We start from the raw sequence: 18930 nt of genomic DNA, 5'->3' as shown, positions 1-18930 counted from the left end.
AAGCGCGAAAAATGTTTAAGTTCGCGTAACAAAATGATGAATTGCAGGATTTAATACGCTTCAAACACAGTACAATCACACTACTGAATGTTGAATACATTATAGAAATAGCTCTAAAGAAATATAATAAATCAACATATATATCTATATGAAATACACCAGTTTCCAACACAGTGGAGCGTTCGTGTACAGTCGCGTAGGCAATATAGCCTTACACTCTCGTGTTCACTGCGTGTATGTGTCAGTTATAGAGTACGCACGCCACGGTATAGGTCGCGCGTAACAACGATTTGTCTGAGTGAAGATGAAAGCCACATAAAGCAATCCTATCGTGGAATTATTAAAAATCATGTCAGTCGATGAACTGTTTTGTCAGTAACCGACTGACTGGCCTCAAATTTGAAGAACTTGGGAGCTGCTGTCCTGATTGGTCCGTATGATAAAAATGAAAAACCTCTGATGAAACCCAGGCTCTCACCAAGTTTGTACCGTATCTTATATGGTCACTCATAGTTTTAGTTGTTTTATATCATTCAAGGGATGTATTGCAATTATGAACATTAGTTCAGACAAAAGGCCCATGATCAATTTTTGGGAAGATTTCATTCTCGTTAAAAGTCAGTTATCATTATAAGTTCACACTGATCAAAATTGAGTCCTTTTTTATATATATTTTTTTTCTTTTTTTATTTTCAATGAAATGATTTTTTTGCATACCGGTAGCCTACGTGATAGATTTTTACTTCACACCAGTTTGGCGAGCCACTGGACCATTGGTCCTTTATCTTCAAATTCAACAGTTGTATTGTACTATATGAGGTTAGTAACTGATTAGATTTTGGGCCCTGTAGGTCTTAGCTCAAGGTTACGGGAAGCCATTTTGTAAATTTCATTTCCGGGCTCTAACTCATAAATGGTTTAAGATAACTGAAATTCTATGGATGGGTTATCCTAGGGACCGTGGGTAACTGATTAGATTTCAGGTCCTGTTGGTCAAAGGACAAGGTATCTAGAAGCTGTTATTTTTCAATTCCGGGCTCTATCTCACAGACGGTTTAAGATAAATTGGTGACATTTTTTGGATGGGTTATCCTAGAGACCTTGAGTAAGTGATTACTTTTCGGGTTCTGTAGGTTAACCCATTAGCACTCAAGCCGCCCGTATCCGCCCTGCCTATTTCTCCTCAAGCCGCCCGAATCCGCCCTGGCACCTTTTTTGTATGCTGCGCAAAAACTGGTATAGTGGGATTCGAACCCAATAGCTTATGATAAACTACACACCAGTTTGAACATGACACATCTGAGCGGTCACTTCAGATCCAAGTAAGTTTGGATGAATTTCAGGGGGCCAAAAGGACACGATTTTGGTGGCCCACTTCATCAAATCTTTCATCATATGAAAGCCTTGACTATTTACTACAAAATAACACTAACTTGTAATGCATGGAAATAAATAGCAAATGAGCTATTGGGTATCGTGACCGAACTTTGATTTTACCTTGAATTTTCTGAAGATTTATTGACACTGCATACTGCAATTCCTGAGTGCTAATGGGTTAAAGGTAAAGGTCACTGGGAGCTGTTTTGTATTTTCCATTTCCAGGCTCTAAATTAATAAACGGTATAAGATAACTTAGTGAAATTTTATGGACGGGTTACCCTAGAGACCGTGAGTGACTGATTAGATTTCTTGTATAGGTAGAAGGTCAAGGTCGCCAGAAGCCGTTTTGTATTTTTCATTTCTTGCCTTCATAAATAGGTCGACATACACTCAGGCGTTTCAGCGACATTCTAGTCTTTCAATAATTTGAAATGAACAAAATAATGATGATGATGAAATGCGACAGTTTATTTTCAGAATCTCATATGAAACTTACTTCCTTTGGTGCAAAATAGCTTCCAAACAAGGCTTAGTTTCTCTTTTGGAACTTTCAAAACATTCAATGTAGTGATTAAATCTCTAACAGTACTGAATTTTATCGGAATCCATTGCTTATTAATTATGGACTTTCGCTTCAGTGAAGTCCATTTTGCTATTGCATATGAAAATTTCTTCCTTTGGTGCAAAATAACTTCTGAACGAACCTTAATTTTTCTTCGGAACTTTCAAAACATTCAATGCAGTAATTAAATCTCTAACCCTATTGAACTTCTAACCCTATTGAATCCATTGCTTATTTATTAATTTAGTTATTTATTTGTTGTTAAACTACATTTCGTTTCGGAAGAACACATGCCCTATTTTGTATATTCATGCTTCACACACATCCGCGGTACATACACTCACTGCTATGTGGTGTATTGATCTGTGTTTGTATATGAAAAGAGCGCCTCTCGTTTGCATATGATTCAACTAACTGCCAGGGTTCATCGCAGCAGGCCGTGAAAGCAGTGCATTTTATAGAAGGGCAGAAATTGTGAAAGGGGGAAGTGAATCTTGGAAATTTTTCAATTTGCAAAAAAGAAAGTGTCTAACAAACTTCGTACACACTGTATGAAATGAATGGAATTGTCACACCATAAATGTTGAGACTAAGTGTCTATTTTGAGTCACAGGGGAAAACCCACTACCAGGTATATGCATGATGAATTGTCATGCAGTTGTGTTTGAATACAACATGTACATGGCAAATTTTACGGTTGTTGGTACCAATATCTACTTGCAAACTTTGGACTGCTCGTATATGAACGTAACAAAAAGTCAACAAAAAAGTATTACGTTCGTTAACAAACTGCGGCCGGCGCTCATATAAAACCAGTGACTTGAAGCGCCAGTATCCTAGATTCGTATACACTGTGCTGTGTGTGCAACATGTGATATTCCTGGCAGTCAGCCAGTGCTCAGTCAATCAATGAGGCTCCTGAATGGTTACGCTGTTACGTTCAATACACTGTTTAATTTCCTCCTGATCAGGTACTCCACACGTAATTTAGTTCCCCTTACCTGATAATCACTTACGAAACACGAATGATGGAAGGAAAGATGTCATTATTTATCAATTTACCATAAAAATCAATCAAAACCTGCATAATTGTAAAATATCGCAAGATAGATCCAGTGTGTATAAAGCCAATCGAACGTAATCATAATTTGACTTTGGTCATAAAAATCAAATTTTCCGGCAACGTATCTGTAACTGTTGTTTAAAGGCCGAGGAGTATGGATGCTAGTTAACCGGGTGGCAAACACTTGAGATCGGCCGTCCCACTTACTACAGTATCTTGTTTATAATGTTTAGAGTGAGCGACGATGGCTCACAACATTAACTGCTGGTCACACACAGTTTTATAAAAGTTTTCATATCAAGTTCTAAACTAATTTCAACTAATCTAGTCATAGTGGGAATAAAAATATGATGCTAGTGATGAATTTTTGTAGAGATAGGGCCAAGATTAACGATTTTAGAGACACCTCAAATGTTTTGAAAATCATTAATTTTTATCCAATTTTGATGGTAGATAGCTTAGCAAGTGTACGAAATTTCAGACTGATCCATTGACCATAAAAAAAGTTTTGATGTTGCCAAATTTTTGTACTATGAATGAGGCTATGTTTTGTTTATGTATACTGATGAATATAGGTATCATATTACTGTTACTGTGCTCTCTGAGCTACACTAATTCACTGGATAACTCCTCACTCTATGTCATTCAAAGATTCAAATTTTGAAGGAAATGCTAACTAAAAAGCTTTATTTCTCGAAGAGGAGGGCCTAAAACACATTTTTGACTGCAGAAATGAATATATTACACATTAATACATATGTCTGACAAAAAGGAGGATCCAAATCGGATAACTGACAGAGAAAATAGGAGAATTCCAGTTTCAACCGTTGGTGCTCTCCACTGCACTATGGCTTCATGGGTACTGCCATCTTTGACATTGATTGGGCTTTTATACTGCTCCTCGGCCTTTAAATGTTGCTCGTGCTGTCATATTCCTGGAGGGTCAATCAAAAGGGCAAATGACGTTGCGCAACAATATATGGCACAACAATATATGACTTATCAGTAAATCGATGTAGTTGAAGGTAATAGTGTTTGACTTCACAAAAAATTCGTTACGCTCGGAAAAGTTTACGCGTGCTTTTGCTTGACAGTGTTCTCCTAGGGAGCCTCACAGTTCACCACTAAAAGCAAGCATGTGAACTGTTTATCGATCTAGTGTACCAGCATTATAGCTGGCTGATACACGCGCGCTGTAGTACCCAATCATTCAACATACAGATATTTGACGGCGGTGCGTTACGTTCAAATATTGCTTGTTAACTTTCGTTTATTTCAGATTAAAGTGATTCTATACTCAATTTAATGCATTGTGTTGTGAGATTAGGATGTTAAGAAAAGAAATGTATCTTTGATGAATGGAAGGGAAATTTGTTATTTTGTGGAAAGCCCCATTTCTAATCGGTCGTCGAAGATCAGTAGATCAGCGCAGTCAAAAACTTTTTCAAAATAAAATATTACCTGGTTTGATTGATATCCGTACAAACCTGTTAAGTTTCAAATATTAGAGGAGATTTATGACACATATTCATGAAACAAGTTTTTATTTGCTGACCCTGAAGAAAAGAATCCCTCCATCAAAAATTTTGACTTCGTTGGTACCCATTATTGTGAAATCTGCCAAAGTGCTTCACGGAGATTTTGTCAATAGACAAATTTTCAAAAAAATTCTTGATTCAATCAATGGTGGACATCTTAGGCTTTTTTGTTTACCTTTGTCAGCGATATGATGTGATACGAATTCATGCAAAATCGCGTTACGTTTTTTTGTGTGAGCATTTGTTTCATTGGTTCTCGGCTTAAAGGACATATAATCGATGCGATTGAAGACATGGGGAACCTCCGTCGATGACTTGGTCAACTGAATTAAAATTCTACGAAAAACTGTTTTTGGCGGGAAAATTCTGAGCTCTCGCGTATAAAATTGCAATGACCTCGATTGGGGGGCGTCGTCTCTACGACCGGATGGGATTGGCTGTTTTTGGGATGTACGGGAAATTCCGGCGCTACTAAAATAATTATGGGATTCATATGGGATTATTATGGGATTGGATGGGTTTCATTGGACTAGGTGCCGTATTCGTACGAATTTCAAATGCTCATTGCTGGTGAGGATGTAATTATTTCACACAGGTATTGTTTCATTTTAATACCCGGTGATTGTTTTGATTGACATTGAGGTGTAAGCGAATATTCACTTACGCGAGGCCTCCACGTGTGCGCGGAGTCCCACACAACTCACACAAGCTCGTACAGTACACTACTATGGGTGATGCTGTAACGCATGCACGTTTGACATGAAAATAGGCTGAATAATCGTAGCAGAAGATGAGCGCTGTGTTTTCTGTTCGATAGAATTTGTAATAAATTGTAATTTCTTGTGACCTGAAAATACTAAGCAGCAAACTATAAGGTCTGTCGAGGTCTGAATATTGTAGTGGTAAATTCCAGGATTTTAAACCATCTAATAGCCGATTTCTTTTGTACCGCTATCTTAGCTTCCGCAGCCAACATTGGAAAAGGTTGTCAAGACCCAATATTCAGCCACCCTCTGATACGTGACATCATATGAATTTTAGGCCATCCCAAAATAATGGTCTGTTTAACCCGACCAACCCGACTTCAAAGGTACCGAGTGAAAACTTTTTTCTGGGATTCATTGAAGTAGATTTTGTTTTTGATAAAAACGGCCAACCGACTGACCCACTGCCGACGTATGGGCTACGTATGTTTGAATTCAAGTGTGCATCGTGTGAAAACATGCCTTGACATGTGGCCTAGTTCAAGTTTTCCAGGAAACTGGCAGTGTTCAAATAAGCTGCTCTTCATTCTAATAGTGACTATATTAAAGCCGGTAACGTAAAAGCGCGCACATATTCAATGTACTGTTTCATTTTTAACACAGAGATGATGCTCTGGACGAAGTTATAATTTAAGAATAATTCTTGAAATCTACGCTATTAGACAAATTTCCCGTGCACAACGTAGATGATTTTTTTGCGATATTGTTTCCATGTAAAATAGCCCAAAGGTGAAAAATTTGTTTTTTTTTGCCCAAAAATTTTGCAAAAAAAAAACCGACTAAATACCGACTGCTGCAAAGTTGAGTCGGTGTTACAGCAAACAGACAATTATTTTGGGATGGCCTTATCTGAATATTTATTCATATTGTGAAACATATTTTTTTTTAAATATAAAATAGTTTCCCTGCCGCGCCTATCTGTACCCTACAAAATTTTGGACGTGGACCGTAAACAAATGTATATCTTTGGTCTTACAAAATAATTCTTTAAGAAAGATAAAATTCAATTTAAACTTGTGAAACTTTTAAAAAGATTTTTCAAGCAATGCCCTTATTCCAAACCACCACTAGCTTTCAAGGTAAACCACACTTTGCCCATGGGCAATTTATTTTATTACATGAGCACAGATTCTCTGAAATTCTGCCAAAAACTTCAAACCAAAGATGTGTTTCCTCCGTCCTTATTTTCAATTTGTAAAAAGTCAGTTTTCTCCCATCATTTATCCAATAGAGTTTTCACTCCTTTTCATTTCTTCTGCTTAATCAGAGGGTACCAATGTTAAATTTTGATGCTGGATTAAACATACACTATCATGTCAATTTAGGAAAGTCCATATTAAGAATTTCGCTCCTTGTTAATTTAGTTATTTAGTTATTGTTGGTTTCAGAAGAACACATACCCTGTTGAATATATTCATGCTTCACACATGTAAAACAAATACTCGCTGTCATGTGGTGTATTGATCTGTGCATGTATACGAAAAGCGCATTTCACGTGTGGCCTAGTTAAAGTTTTCTTGGAAACTGCAAATGATTCAACTGCCAGGTTTGGTCCCGGGCGGCCGTGAAAAGCAGTGAATTTTATAGAAGTGCATTTTTATTGGGAAAGGGGGAAGTCAATCTTGGGAATTGTTCAATTTAGGAAAATAGATTGTCCATTAAATTTCGTACACAGTGTATGAAATAAATGAAATTGTCACATCATGAACGTGGACAGTGTCTATTTGAGTCAGTCGGGAAAACCCATTACCATGTATTCATGATGAATCATCATGCAGTCGAGTGTTATTACATGTATAGCGCTTTACGGAGATCGTGTCAATAGACAGATTGACATAAAAACTTTTGATTCAATCAAGGGGAGACGTCTTAGGCTTTTTGGTTTACCTTTGTCATGTTGGCATTGAGACAATGCATGTAAAATCGCTGTACATTTTTTCATGTGAGCATATGTTTTATTGGTTCTCGGCCTAAACGACGTATAATCGATGCCATTGAAGACATGGCGAACCTCCGTCGATGACAAGGCCAACTTAGTTAAAATTCTACGAAAAACTGTTTTGGCGGGAAAATTCTTAGCTTTTGCCTATAAAATGACCTTGATATAATGACCTCGATTGGGGGCGTCGTCTCTACAAGTGAATGTGATTGGCTGTTTCTGGGATATACGGCGAATTCCGGCACTACTAAAATGATTATGGGAAAGTCATCATCACGATAGGTAGAACACAATATCCGTGTTGACGCGATGAGGAGAGAATCCCACAATGATAATAAAAAGTCCGAAAATGAAACTTCGAGATAGTAGTTTATTTCAACGTTTCGACTATATCCTAATAGTCATCTTCAGGAATAATGAGATACTACAGAAATTATGAGATATATATACAATCCAGAGACAAAGAGACTAATTCAAGTAATCAGAGATGATACAAACTAAAGGAAAATTAACGTAGAAACAGTTACACGCTAAAATAGATTAAAGGAAAGCAAACTAAGGGGTGATTATAAACAACAATAGTGAGTATAAATATAAATGAAACTTAAAATCAGTAGTAAAAAGAAAGACAAACTAGGGGGCACTTAAATTAAAACAAAGGTGAATACAAGTTAAGTCAGAGACGAAATTGATGAGAGAACAAATAACAAATAATCAAAGGGGAAATCAAGTGTTGAGTTTAACCAGTTTACAGAGGAATTTTGATATAAGTTTATTATGGGGTGAAAAACCATTGTTAAGGTTTACAACGTTGTTCGAATTTTCAATAATTAATGCAGATTCCAAAATATGTCTTCTAGTTTTATCGCTGCAAGGGTAAACTAATTCAGCATTAGCAAAATCAAAATTGTGTGAAGTCTGAAAAACATGACTAGCAACTCCGCTTTCAGGTTTAAAGTTTTTTACATCTAATTTATGCTCTTTTATGCGTTGATTAAGATTCCGTCCTGTTTCTCCTATGTTTCTCCTGTTTGCGACAAAGTATATATAGGAGAAACAGGTCGGATTTAAGTGCCCCCTAGTTTGTCTTTCTTTTTACTACTGATTTTAAGTTTCATTTATATTTATACTCACTATTGTTGTTTATAATCACCCCTTAGTTTGCTTTCCTTTAATCTATTTTAGCGTGTAACTGTTTCTACGTTAATTTTCCTTTAGTTTGTATCATCTCTGATTACTTGAATTAGTCTCTTTGTCTCTGGATTGTATATATATCTCATAATTTCTGTAGTATCTCATTATTCCTGAAGATGACTATTAGGATATAGTCGAAACGTTGAAATAAACTACTATCTCGAAGTTTCATTTTCGGACTTTTTATTATCATTGTGGGATTCTCTCCTCATGGGAAAGTCATAAATAGCAAACGTTTGATTGGACTAGGTGCTGTAAACGTGCGAATTCCAAATGCTCATTGCTGGTGTGAAAATAACTATTTCACATATCCGCCATAGGTATTGTTTCCTTTTAATACCCGGTGATTGTTTTGATTGACATTGCAGTGTAAGCGAACATTCACTGACAGATAAGGCCTCCACGTGCGCGCGGAGTGCTATGATTAGACCGTTACACACACATTTGTACAATATACACAACTATGTAGTGTTTCTGTAACGCTGCTTGCTGGCGCGTGCACATTTGACATAATATACACTTTATGAATAATTATTTACACTTTTATAGCAGAAGATGAGCGCTGTGTTTTCTGTTTGATAGAATTTGTAATTAATTGTAATTTCTTGTGACCTGAAAATACTTAACAGCAAACTATAGGTCTAGGTCTGAATATTTTAGCGGTAAAATCTAGGATTCAAAACGATCTACTTACGAAACGGCGATTTTTTACGGTCCTGGTATTTTAGCTTCTGTGGCCATACATTGGAAAAGGTATTCATTTCGGAAGAACACGTGCCCTGTTACGTATATACTAGCGTGTCACATATACTCGCTGCTATGTGGTGTATTGATCTGTGCATGTATATGAAAAGCTCACACTGACCGACATCGAGTCCAGATATTTTTTTTCTTGTTCTTATTGCACATCTATGGATCCTTTTGATGGCAATGTTGATAATTGATGATTAAAAGGCCTATATATGTATTTGAATTCTTATTGCAGCAATGGTCTTCACATCGTGATTACACACGTAATGGCGGAAATTATCGGATATCATCTTACAGTTATCAACAACATGCTAATGGTCGCTCTCAGCATCAACAAGACAATCATGGTCGATATTGAACTATTAAGCGAATTAGGATGGTAAAAAGTGCAGTGATTTAAATACTCTGTTTCACAGGATGCGGGTTTGAAATATGTTCAGATTTGAGTCTAGAATGGACTTATGAATTCATTCAAAGAAGGAAATATTTTGATGACACCGGTTTGTTCCTCATGGTAAATTGTATATAAACTGTATTTTTACAATTTTTTATATAGAGAAATCATTAAGCGATGGCTGCTATACAGGTATTGTATATTCACAATGTAGAATTGATATTGAAACTAATGAACAATAATGAATTAAATCGGTTGTAACTTTTATCAGGATATACATGTATGGAATTTTTATTGATTAAAGGTTCTGGGTTTTGTTTGATCTAAAACTGGGGTCTGGTGTAATTGTGATTTATATGTATATAAAAACAAGGAGTTGAATATTTTTATTTAGTGTATGATATTCGAACTGTGAACTGTATACAGTGTATATTGTTGGGTTGGGTAGTGTAAATTATTGTCATTGTCTTGAAGTCCAGATATATGCAGTAGAGTATGCTTAAGTCGGATATCCTTTATCAAAATACTTATTATGATCTCATTCAATAGTTAACTAACCCACATACCAGTACAAAATGTTATTTTTTGTTAAACACTGAACTTTAATACATAAATATATGGGTTTGAAAAATAAATAACAGGTTTACAAATTTCCAAGCACGCATTGACTATTATCTATTCGTATGATATCGCAGGGAATGCGCCATACACTGTACACACATAATTAGTATAAGTTTAATTGGTTTTAGCCGACTTCGGACTTTAGTCGCAGCGGACTATTGCGTATTGCAATTGGCGGCCATCTTGGTGTCATCAGTACTCATTCGTAGGCGGAGAAAAGTTCTTTGCTGAAAATATCAACAGGGTCTAACTTATAGTCTTGATACATAGCACTGTCATGAAATACATCTGACATGAAATTGGGATCACCCAATTCTTTGTTCTATCCACCAGGGAAGTTAAATATTGAATGATATACAATTTGTCTATTTATATTGGTACAGAGCTGCCAACCGTCCCGTTTTCGCCGGGACTTGTCCCGTAGACATGGCACACTAAGTAAATGTTACTACAGTACTAAATTGTCCTGATTTTTAATATATCGAGAAAAATCCAGGAGATTTCTCGAGTGTGCAATCTGATATAATAATTGTCCCAATGTACCATCTACAAACGAATGAGGTCACGCCTCGATGCCAGGTAGCCTTGGCAACACTTGACATTTTGTTACGTGATGATTCACCAGCTATGCTCGTGTAGAAAACGATCTAAATTTAGCCCAGCGCACCCCGGTGAATCGGGGTCAGCTAATGTAAACAAATTTTTATCAGCGGCATCCGACTCATTGTGCTGGACATATAATGTAATATACTATACACAGCGGATATTATGGAGATAAATAGATGGAAATAAACCTTCCGGGAGGGCCCAGGCGGCCCCGGTCGAGGGTAAAAACATTTTTTTTCTTACCCTGGGGTCCTATTGACCCTAGATTTTCAAAACCAACCACAAACATTCTATTTTAGCCAATTCTTGTAATAATTTTCAATAAAAGTTGTGTTCAGAAGCTCAGAAATGCATTTGTTTGTCCAATTGTTGATTGAGTTCCTGAGTGTCATCAAATTGTCCCTGATTTTTTTCTTCTGAAAAATTTTGTCCAAGTGCGAGTCTATATATGATACGTCCCTGGCACCATGTCCCTGAGAAATGTGTCTTGTCCATGAAAAAAAGTTTTAATGAAAGGATTTTTCAAGGTTGGCAGCTCTGTTGGTACCTATGCATATTTTGTAACCAAAATCAATTGCAAAGTTGTAGCTCATGACATGGTCTCCAGGGGGCGTTGAATAGTAAAATTACTCAGTATTTCCCTTTGTTGGTACCTAGGCTTATTTTGTTCAATTGCAATTGTTGTTCATGATGTATCCTACAATTGTAATGAGTTTCAGGGTTATTTGCTGTTGTGTATGGTCACCAGGGGGCTTTGAATAGCAGAATTACTTAGTATTTCCTTATTATATTGGCACCTGGACATATTTTGTTGTAAATTGCAAAATTGTAGCTCATGACATGTTGTATAATTGTGGTGAGTTTCAAGGTCATTTTTGGATATCCATTGGAGCATGGATAACTAAAACGCTGGGTACCATAAATATCTATCTAGCTTAGGAGTTCGCGCTGACGATAATTCACTCTGGAGCCCCTATTTTGTCATCATCAGCGCCATCTACATGGACATCAGATGAACTTCACGATGTAAAAATTCATTCAAATTTACACTTATCTAACATTGATATTTCAGTAATCCATAACTCATTACAGCCAAAATTTGGTGAACTGGTAGTGTATCTCGCATGCTTCTGTCTTTTCCAATCTCTTGCCTATGATTCATTCTGATTTTTGGCTACCAAGCAGTTTTTAGCCCATTTAGACTTATGTCCCAGTGAGCTATTGCATTCACATTGTCCGTCCATCCATTGAGGGAATCTAATTATTTTGGGAAATTTGAAGCTGCTTAAATGGAGATTTTGAAGACACTATGATAAATTTTGTTGATGTATTATATGCATACGTATCCCTCAACGGTCAATGCCAGGTCCATGCCATGTCGTCTGCTCAGGAGGTCTAGGTTCTTTGCTTGGTTAGCCTGACCAAGAAAAGATGTGTTGAGAGATCAATGTCATCTGCAAAACGAAGGTTGCTGATTTCTCTTCCTCCTAGCTTTACAGGCAAGTCTGTTTGTATCAGAGCTTGAGATATGATGTGTTCAAGGAATGTTGGACAGTGTAGGTGATAATAAGCATCCTTGACATACACCGACTGTTGTAGGGAAACAATCACTGAAATCACTTCCGACCATAACTATGCTTTTTGATGCCTTTAACAGCGCCTTGATGGCATTAGTTATACCGTGACTGATCATTGCGCATAGACCCTCATGCCAAACTCGATCAAAACATTTCTTGTAGTCCACGAAAGTGTGAAAAACTGGTTTACCAAGCTCGATGAATTTTTCACACATCAGCCTTGGATACATCAGGTTGGATATCTGCTCTGTCGTCAAACGACCTTGTTCTTCTGCGAGCAGTGCCTCGGCTTGTGGTTGAAGATGCCTCAAAAGCAATTCAGCGAAGTTTTACTAGGGTGACTAATAAGACTGATAGTGTGATAGTTCGGGCATTTTCTAAGGCTCCCTTTCTTGGGCAAGAGAATGACGATCGAAGTTGTCCAGTCATCTGGCCAGTTTCCTGTCCTGAAGATATGGTTGCACACACGGGTGTAAACCTTAATGATAGACTTTCCTCCTGCTTGCAGTGATTCGGCTGGGATGTTATCAGGTCCAGGAGACTTGCCAGTTTTGAGACTCTTGATTGCTGCTTCTACCTTGTCTTCAAGTATCGGTGGATCATCAGCATTACTGTCTAGCGTATCTGTCTTTAGGTGCTCCAATATCTGCTTGTCTGCTGATATCTGGTAATTGTAGAGCTATTGACAGTAATTATGCCACCATCCTGTAATGTCTGTTGGTCTGTTTAGAATTCTGCCATCCTTGTCTTCGACACAAGAGGCTTTAAGGCTGGCTTATGTCGACAAGCGACGCGACGCCTACCGACTCCTACCGACGCAACTGCCGGCGACCGCGATTGCAGCCCAGCTTATGTCGACTGCGCTCCGATTCCCAGCAACTGAGGCCGACTAGTGAGATACGAGATCCGCCCAGTTGCTTCCCTGCTTATGTCGGTACGATTACTGGCAACTGAGCTGACCACTGATGATCACGTGATAAGCATTTTGACAATAGATTTGGATTATTTTGAATAATTGGGAAGTATAATTCCAGTAGATAAGCTATTTCTTTAAGATCTTATTCTTTCTGATTCTCGTTTGAATACAATGTGCTAGCGACATCATATAAAGGTGGCCACTCACACCATAATTCTACCAATTTCGTTTCTACATCTTCAGTCCAATCATCTGCCGTGCTGAAGGTTTGGTTTGTGTATGGAACTGCTTGGAATTTGAAAGTTAATGACTAAATACTAATGACACTAACTAGCCGTAATAATTTGTACTATGTATATGCGTTCTCTCATTGGCTGGAATTGCTGCGCTCAGTTCCGTCGCGTTGTAGATGAGCTTATGTCGGTTGCGATCGAAAGCAACTGTCCGCCTACCGTAGGCCGTAGTAGAACATGGGCAACTAGCCGGATACGGCTTGCGACGAGTCGGTAGGCGTCGGGTTGCCGTTGCAAGTCGGCTTATGTCCAACCGATAGAGCAGCAACTGGCGGCCTCTCGTAGGCCGCTAGTTGCCGCTAATCGGCGATAAACCCAGTTGCGTTGGTAGGGTTGCTTGTCGACATAAGCCAGCCTTTAGGTGTATTTGTGTTGGTGTCCCTAAATGATGTTGTAGGTGGTGTCATTGCCCATACTGTCTTCTGAGAGTTACATTTATCCTCGATCCACTTCTGTTTGGCTCGTTTAACTTCCACTTTGACCTCATATTTCGACATACGGTAAGTTTCAGCATCATCTTGTGAACAAAAGCGGGTTGCCTTCAAGCCTGTGATTGTGGCATTTCAGAAGCATTTCCGCGGTTACCCAGGACTGCCTTACTTTCCATTGGTTTCCTAAAAATTCTTGAGCAGTCTTAGGTTTTCTGCTGTTTGTTTCTGCAGGCATTCATCGTCTAGATTTCGTTTAAGCAGTGCATTGAAACAGCTTCCGATTGTGACTTGGAATGCATCACAGATAGCAGGATCCTTCATCCTTAGTGGTACTATATTCTGCCACCAGGAATCCTCGGCAGTGCTTTGACGCGTATCCTCAGAGAGGTCATAACTAGGTCATGATCACTGTCTACGTCTGCAACAGGGTACGTTCTAGAACGTGCAAGGTTCACGCTGCCTTCAAATCTTTTGGATATTAGGATATAGTCGATGAAATTGTGAGTTTTACCATTTCGAGAGTGCCATGTTGCTTTCGGACTCGTGGAATCTGGCAAATTCTAAGAGCTTAAGCCCAGGTTTGGCTGAGGCCGTGTTTTCCAATTACTCCAATCCAGCTGTCATAGGCATCAGGACCAATTTTTGCGTTCCAGTCGCCGGTTATCATGAGTACCTGGTACATCTTGCCTTGGGTTTTTTCATCAATACTTCTTAGGTAATGAAGAACTCATCTGTTTGTTGATCAGGAGCATCAGATGTAGGTGCATAGACCTGGATCAGCGTAAAATTGAAAGGCTTTGCACTGATATGAAGTGACATAAACCAGTCTTGATATAGGCTGGTTTGCCAGGACTGCAGAGCAAGTATCTTTATGGATGATGAATGCGACTCCATTGCTGTCTCGTGGCCGCTGAAAACTACTTTATGGCCTGCTTCTGTAAACATTTCACCTTGTCCAACAAGTCTCGCTTCCGATAAGCCAATTACATACCAACTGTATCATCTCAGTTCATACTCCAGTTCTTCAAGCTTGCCTGTTGCTGTGGCGGTACGGACATTCCATGTTCCAATTCCAAAAGACAATTTTGTGAGTCTGATTGTTGTTAGTAGCATATGGAGTACCAGTAGCATACTTATCACCTCCATCCTGGCGAATGACAGGTGCGGACATTGTTGACCCGGGCCCTGTCCGATCCGGTATGATTCTGCATGAGTTGATGTTCATGCTGGTTTCTTTGGGTGATGCGGCACCCAATTCCTCTCCAGAAGCTGCTAGATGGCCTTTGGCTCGCTGAGAGCTCATCCACCTTTAATAAAGATATTATTTTCATTCCCTCAGGGTGTCTAGCCACCCTCGTCACTTACATTGCGGTCGGTGGGAGGACCGGTTAAGTCGCCATTTGACCGACCCTGAACAGGTGGTACCGGATTACAGGATCACCGGTAGCAGACAATGCATGCATGCCTGACCTAATCATATTTTGTTACCACAATCAATAACAAAATTGTTGCTCATTACATTCTCTATGATCAGAGTTTCAAGTTCATTAATTTTTTTCAAAATGTTAACTAGGGGGCACTGATTAGGGGGAAAACATGGTATTTCCATATACTTATAACTATGCATATTTTGTTACCGCAATCAAATGTAAAATTTTATTTCCTGACAAGTTCTGTGATTGGGGTGTTTCATGCTTAATGGTTAATGTACATGTATTTTATCCATGACTACAGCAACTTTAAAGGCCCTGCAAGCGAGTGCCACTTGAGTGCCAATTATTTGTATCATGCCACTCAATTTGCCTTCGCATTCAATTTGCTAGTGCCTTTTTTAGAATTTTTGGCAAAATAGCCCATATTATTGTTGCTCTATAAGTTTAATCAATAGTTTTGGAATAGTGCCCCTTTTCAGCAAATGAGAGTGCCCTGGATTGCCTTTTTCAATTTTCATTTAGATTTTGCTTTAGGCCTAGTACAGAAAAGCAATTATTTCTTATGACTCACAAATTGTGTACCCTTTTATTTATTTTTTCCGAAACAACAATTTTTCAAGGGCATTTGAAAACTGTGACTACCGCACGTGCTGCATGCTCGACAGTCTGGATCCATGCCTGCTATCAACAAGAAACGTTGAATCCTGAAATGTCAAGCATTTAACCAAGAGAGCATGGTGTCCCTGGACCTCTTGTAAACCTGCACATTTACAAAAATCAAACAAAGTTTGCATATACCAATCACAAAAAGGCATGTACGTTTTAAAGAATATATGGTGTAAAGAATATAACCCTGTTGACCCAGGAAATTGGAATACAGTAGATAACTTAACAGATAATCAGATTTGCTGTCTGAAGTCATTTGTCTTATATGCTTACTCTACTGTGTATTTCGACATATTTGTCACAGAATGAAGTTAAGGGAATAACTATTTCCTTTTAAGAACCATGATGTATTAACTATGGAATCACCTTTCATAATTAGTCAACTTCAACTTAGTCAAGTAAAAATGGGTAATAAATATCTATCCTCCATTTGCTTGCAAGAAAGTAAATATGTTGAAAATACCTCAGGACTCAGGCAGGTTATTCATACCATTATACAGATTGTTATCACACAAACTGGGAGCCATCAACAGTAGCTCTCAAATACCGGTATGTTGTTTAGTTGATCGTATGTTTTAGGGTTTAATACCCTACATTAATAAGAAATGAGAGTTATAATGTAAATACACCATGCATTGTTTTATCTTAGGCATTAATATCATATTTCTAAAAAGTAAAATATTTTCCCATATTTTGTAAATTTGACAATTCTTAAGTGATGTAACTGATGGATTAGTTAAAGCTTACCATCAGAAAACTTAAAACAAATTATTTTTGGTTTTTCATTATACAGGCAACCTTGGTAATCCATCCCCAGTTAAAGCGTATAAGTGTTTATTCCATATGAATAGATTATAACCATATGTGTGCGTATCAGCTGTCAGGAACATTTTTGTATTGTAGTGTGCAGCTGAGATTTCTACATGCAATGGCGATATAAGCAAATGACAACAACACCCGATTAAACTTTGATATCCTGAATTTAATGTGAATGTAATAATTAAATACATATATGATAAAAATGTTTCCATGCAATATGCGATACCAGTAAGAATGCTTTTGCTTGAAATAGAATAAATGGTGCTGACTGTCTCCATCTGACCTTATCCCAATCCCAAGTGATACAGATTAACCAAGGTTGACTGTTATCAGAAAACATATCTTATCAGACATGTAGATAAAGGTTCTAAAGTCTATCCCAGTGGTTATGATCGCGGTGCATCAAACAGTTCATATCATCACAGATCTGGAACCCTGTGGTTTCTAAGTGCTCAACCCTGCAAGTAACTGAGGTCAGGCAACTACTACATTCAAGAGTTAATAATACTAAAGTTTTCCCATCCTGGTCATTCACTTCTCTTTATTCCTCTAGATTTGGTTTTTTCTTGTATATTTTCAAAGAGAATTACGTAAAATGTATTTAAGCATGGAATTTCGTGGATTAATTTCTTATTTAGTGCGCTTTACAAAGCTAGACATGCGCAAATATGTTAACAAATGACTATTTGTGGATTTGATTATCATCTCATGAGTCGTACGTTCTGTGTTGCTATTTTGCTTAAACACCGTCCAAATATAATGTTTCAACTTGAAAATTAGTTCTGACACTTTCTAATGTAAACATTGACTTTGGTATCCTCGGAAAATATTCACTCTTGAATGCAACAAGACTTCAAAACTAATTTTTCCTTGCTAATTTCTTCATTTTCTTAGTGTAAGCTTCGAAAAGTTTTGCTCTTTATTCACTCTTGCCTGTTACTATAGTAACAAGCAGCTGGGGTCCAGGGAGTCAGGGATGCTCATGGTGAGTTTGACCACTTACGGCTGTCAGTATCAATTAAATTGTTGTTGATACTGGCTCTTTGAGAGTGGAAATGCCGCGATCATAACCACTGGGATAGATTTTAGTTTGTGCTTTGCTGCTCTTTACAGAATGTTTGGGACAAGATTACGATCATGTGGATAGTTTGATAACAGCATATAATCGTCTAGCTAGACAGAATCATGAACAGTATTTCAATAAATTGACATAACACTTCGGAATTGATTTATTTTTGATTTATTTCTTTGATTTATTTATGGCTAATGCTGTAATCACTGGAGCTCCACTAGCAATACCAGTACTTATAACCAAAAAAAAAGTCTTTGCTCCATAAACTGCACCCTGCTGAACAGGATCGTGGGTTCTACTAATCAAAAAATGGTCTACAGTTAGCCATTGGACTAAATCATCCACAGTACTGGAGCAGAGTAAGTAAAGGCTTTATGTCTGACTGAGCTGGATTAACACATAGATAACTAGCAGGGGTTGATAGTTTGATCTCAAAGGCCGAATTGAATGAAGCTCCAAAAACCCACCGGTTGGTACTTGAGATCTACAGTGCAGCCACATCCCACTAGCAAATAGCAAGGGGTAGTTTGTGGGCCTTTTTTACTCGAACTCCAGGGGATGTATTACATTGCACAAGTTACTGTAAATATTGTGCAAGACCGTATAGGGATTTAAATGTTAAGATCAGGACTTAAGACTGGTGCAAGATTTTATTGGGATCCAGTGAAGGCCCTGAGGAATGGATGTAATATGACAGAATTTGGAGTTGCGAGTTACGACACTAGCTGCAGAATTTTGAACACGCTGTAGCTTAGATGTAATATTATCTGGGAGATCAAATAGCAAAGAAGTACAATAATCGAGACAGGTGGTTACCGAAGAGAGGCATTCAGCAGTGACATGGTGACAAGATTTGTCTAATTTTACTAGTATTCTGTAAGTGGAAATATGCTGTAGAGCAACTTATTAACA

General features: G+C 37.9%; 1 protein-coding gene across 1 annotated transcript in view; it reads left to right on the top strand.

Moving 5' to 3' along the window:
- Nucleotides 1-18163, top strand: part of LOC141903569 (uncharacterized) — a 122134-nt gene extending 103971 nt beyond the window's left edge. The window contains exon 17 of the mRNA XM_074791747.1: nt 9426-18163. Within this exon, the coding sequence (XP_074647848.1) occupies nt 9426-9548 (123 nt within the window). The 3' untranslated portion in view covers nt 9549-18163. The remainder of the gene's footprint in view (nt 1-9425) is intronic.
- The last annotated feature ends 767 nt before the right edge of the window (nt 18164-18930 follow it).

This window comes from Tubulanus polymorphus, chromosome 4 (genome assembly GCF_964204645.1).
Source record: "Tubulanus polymorphus chromosome 4, tnTubPoly1.2, whole genome shotgun sequence".
Classification (NCBI taxonomy): Eukaryota; Metazoa; Nemertea; class Palaeonemertea; order Tubulaniformes; family Tubulanidae; genus Tubulanus; species Tubulanus polymorphus.
The sequence above is the reverse complement of the archived record's forward strand: the minus strand, read 5'-3'. Positions and strand labels throughout refer to the sequence as shown.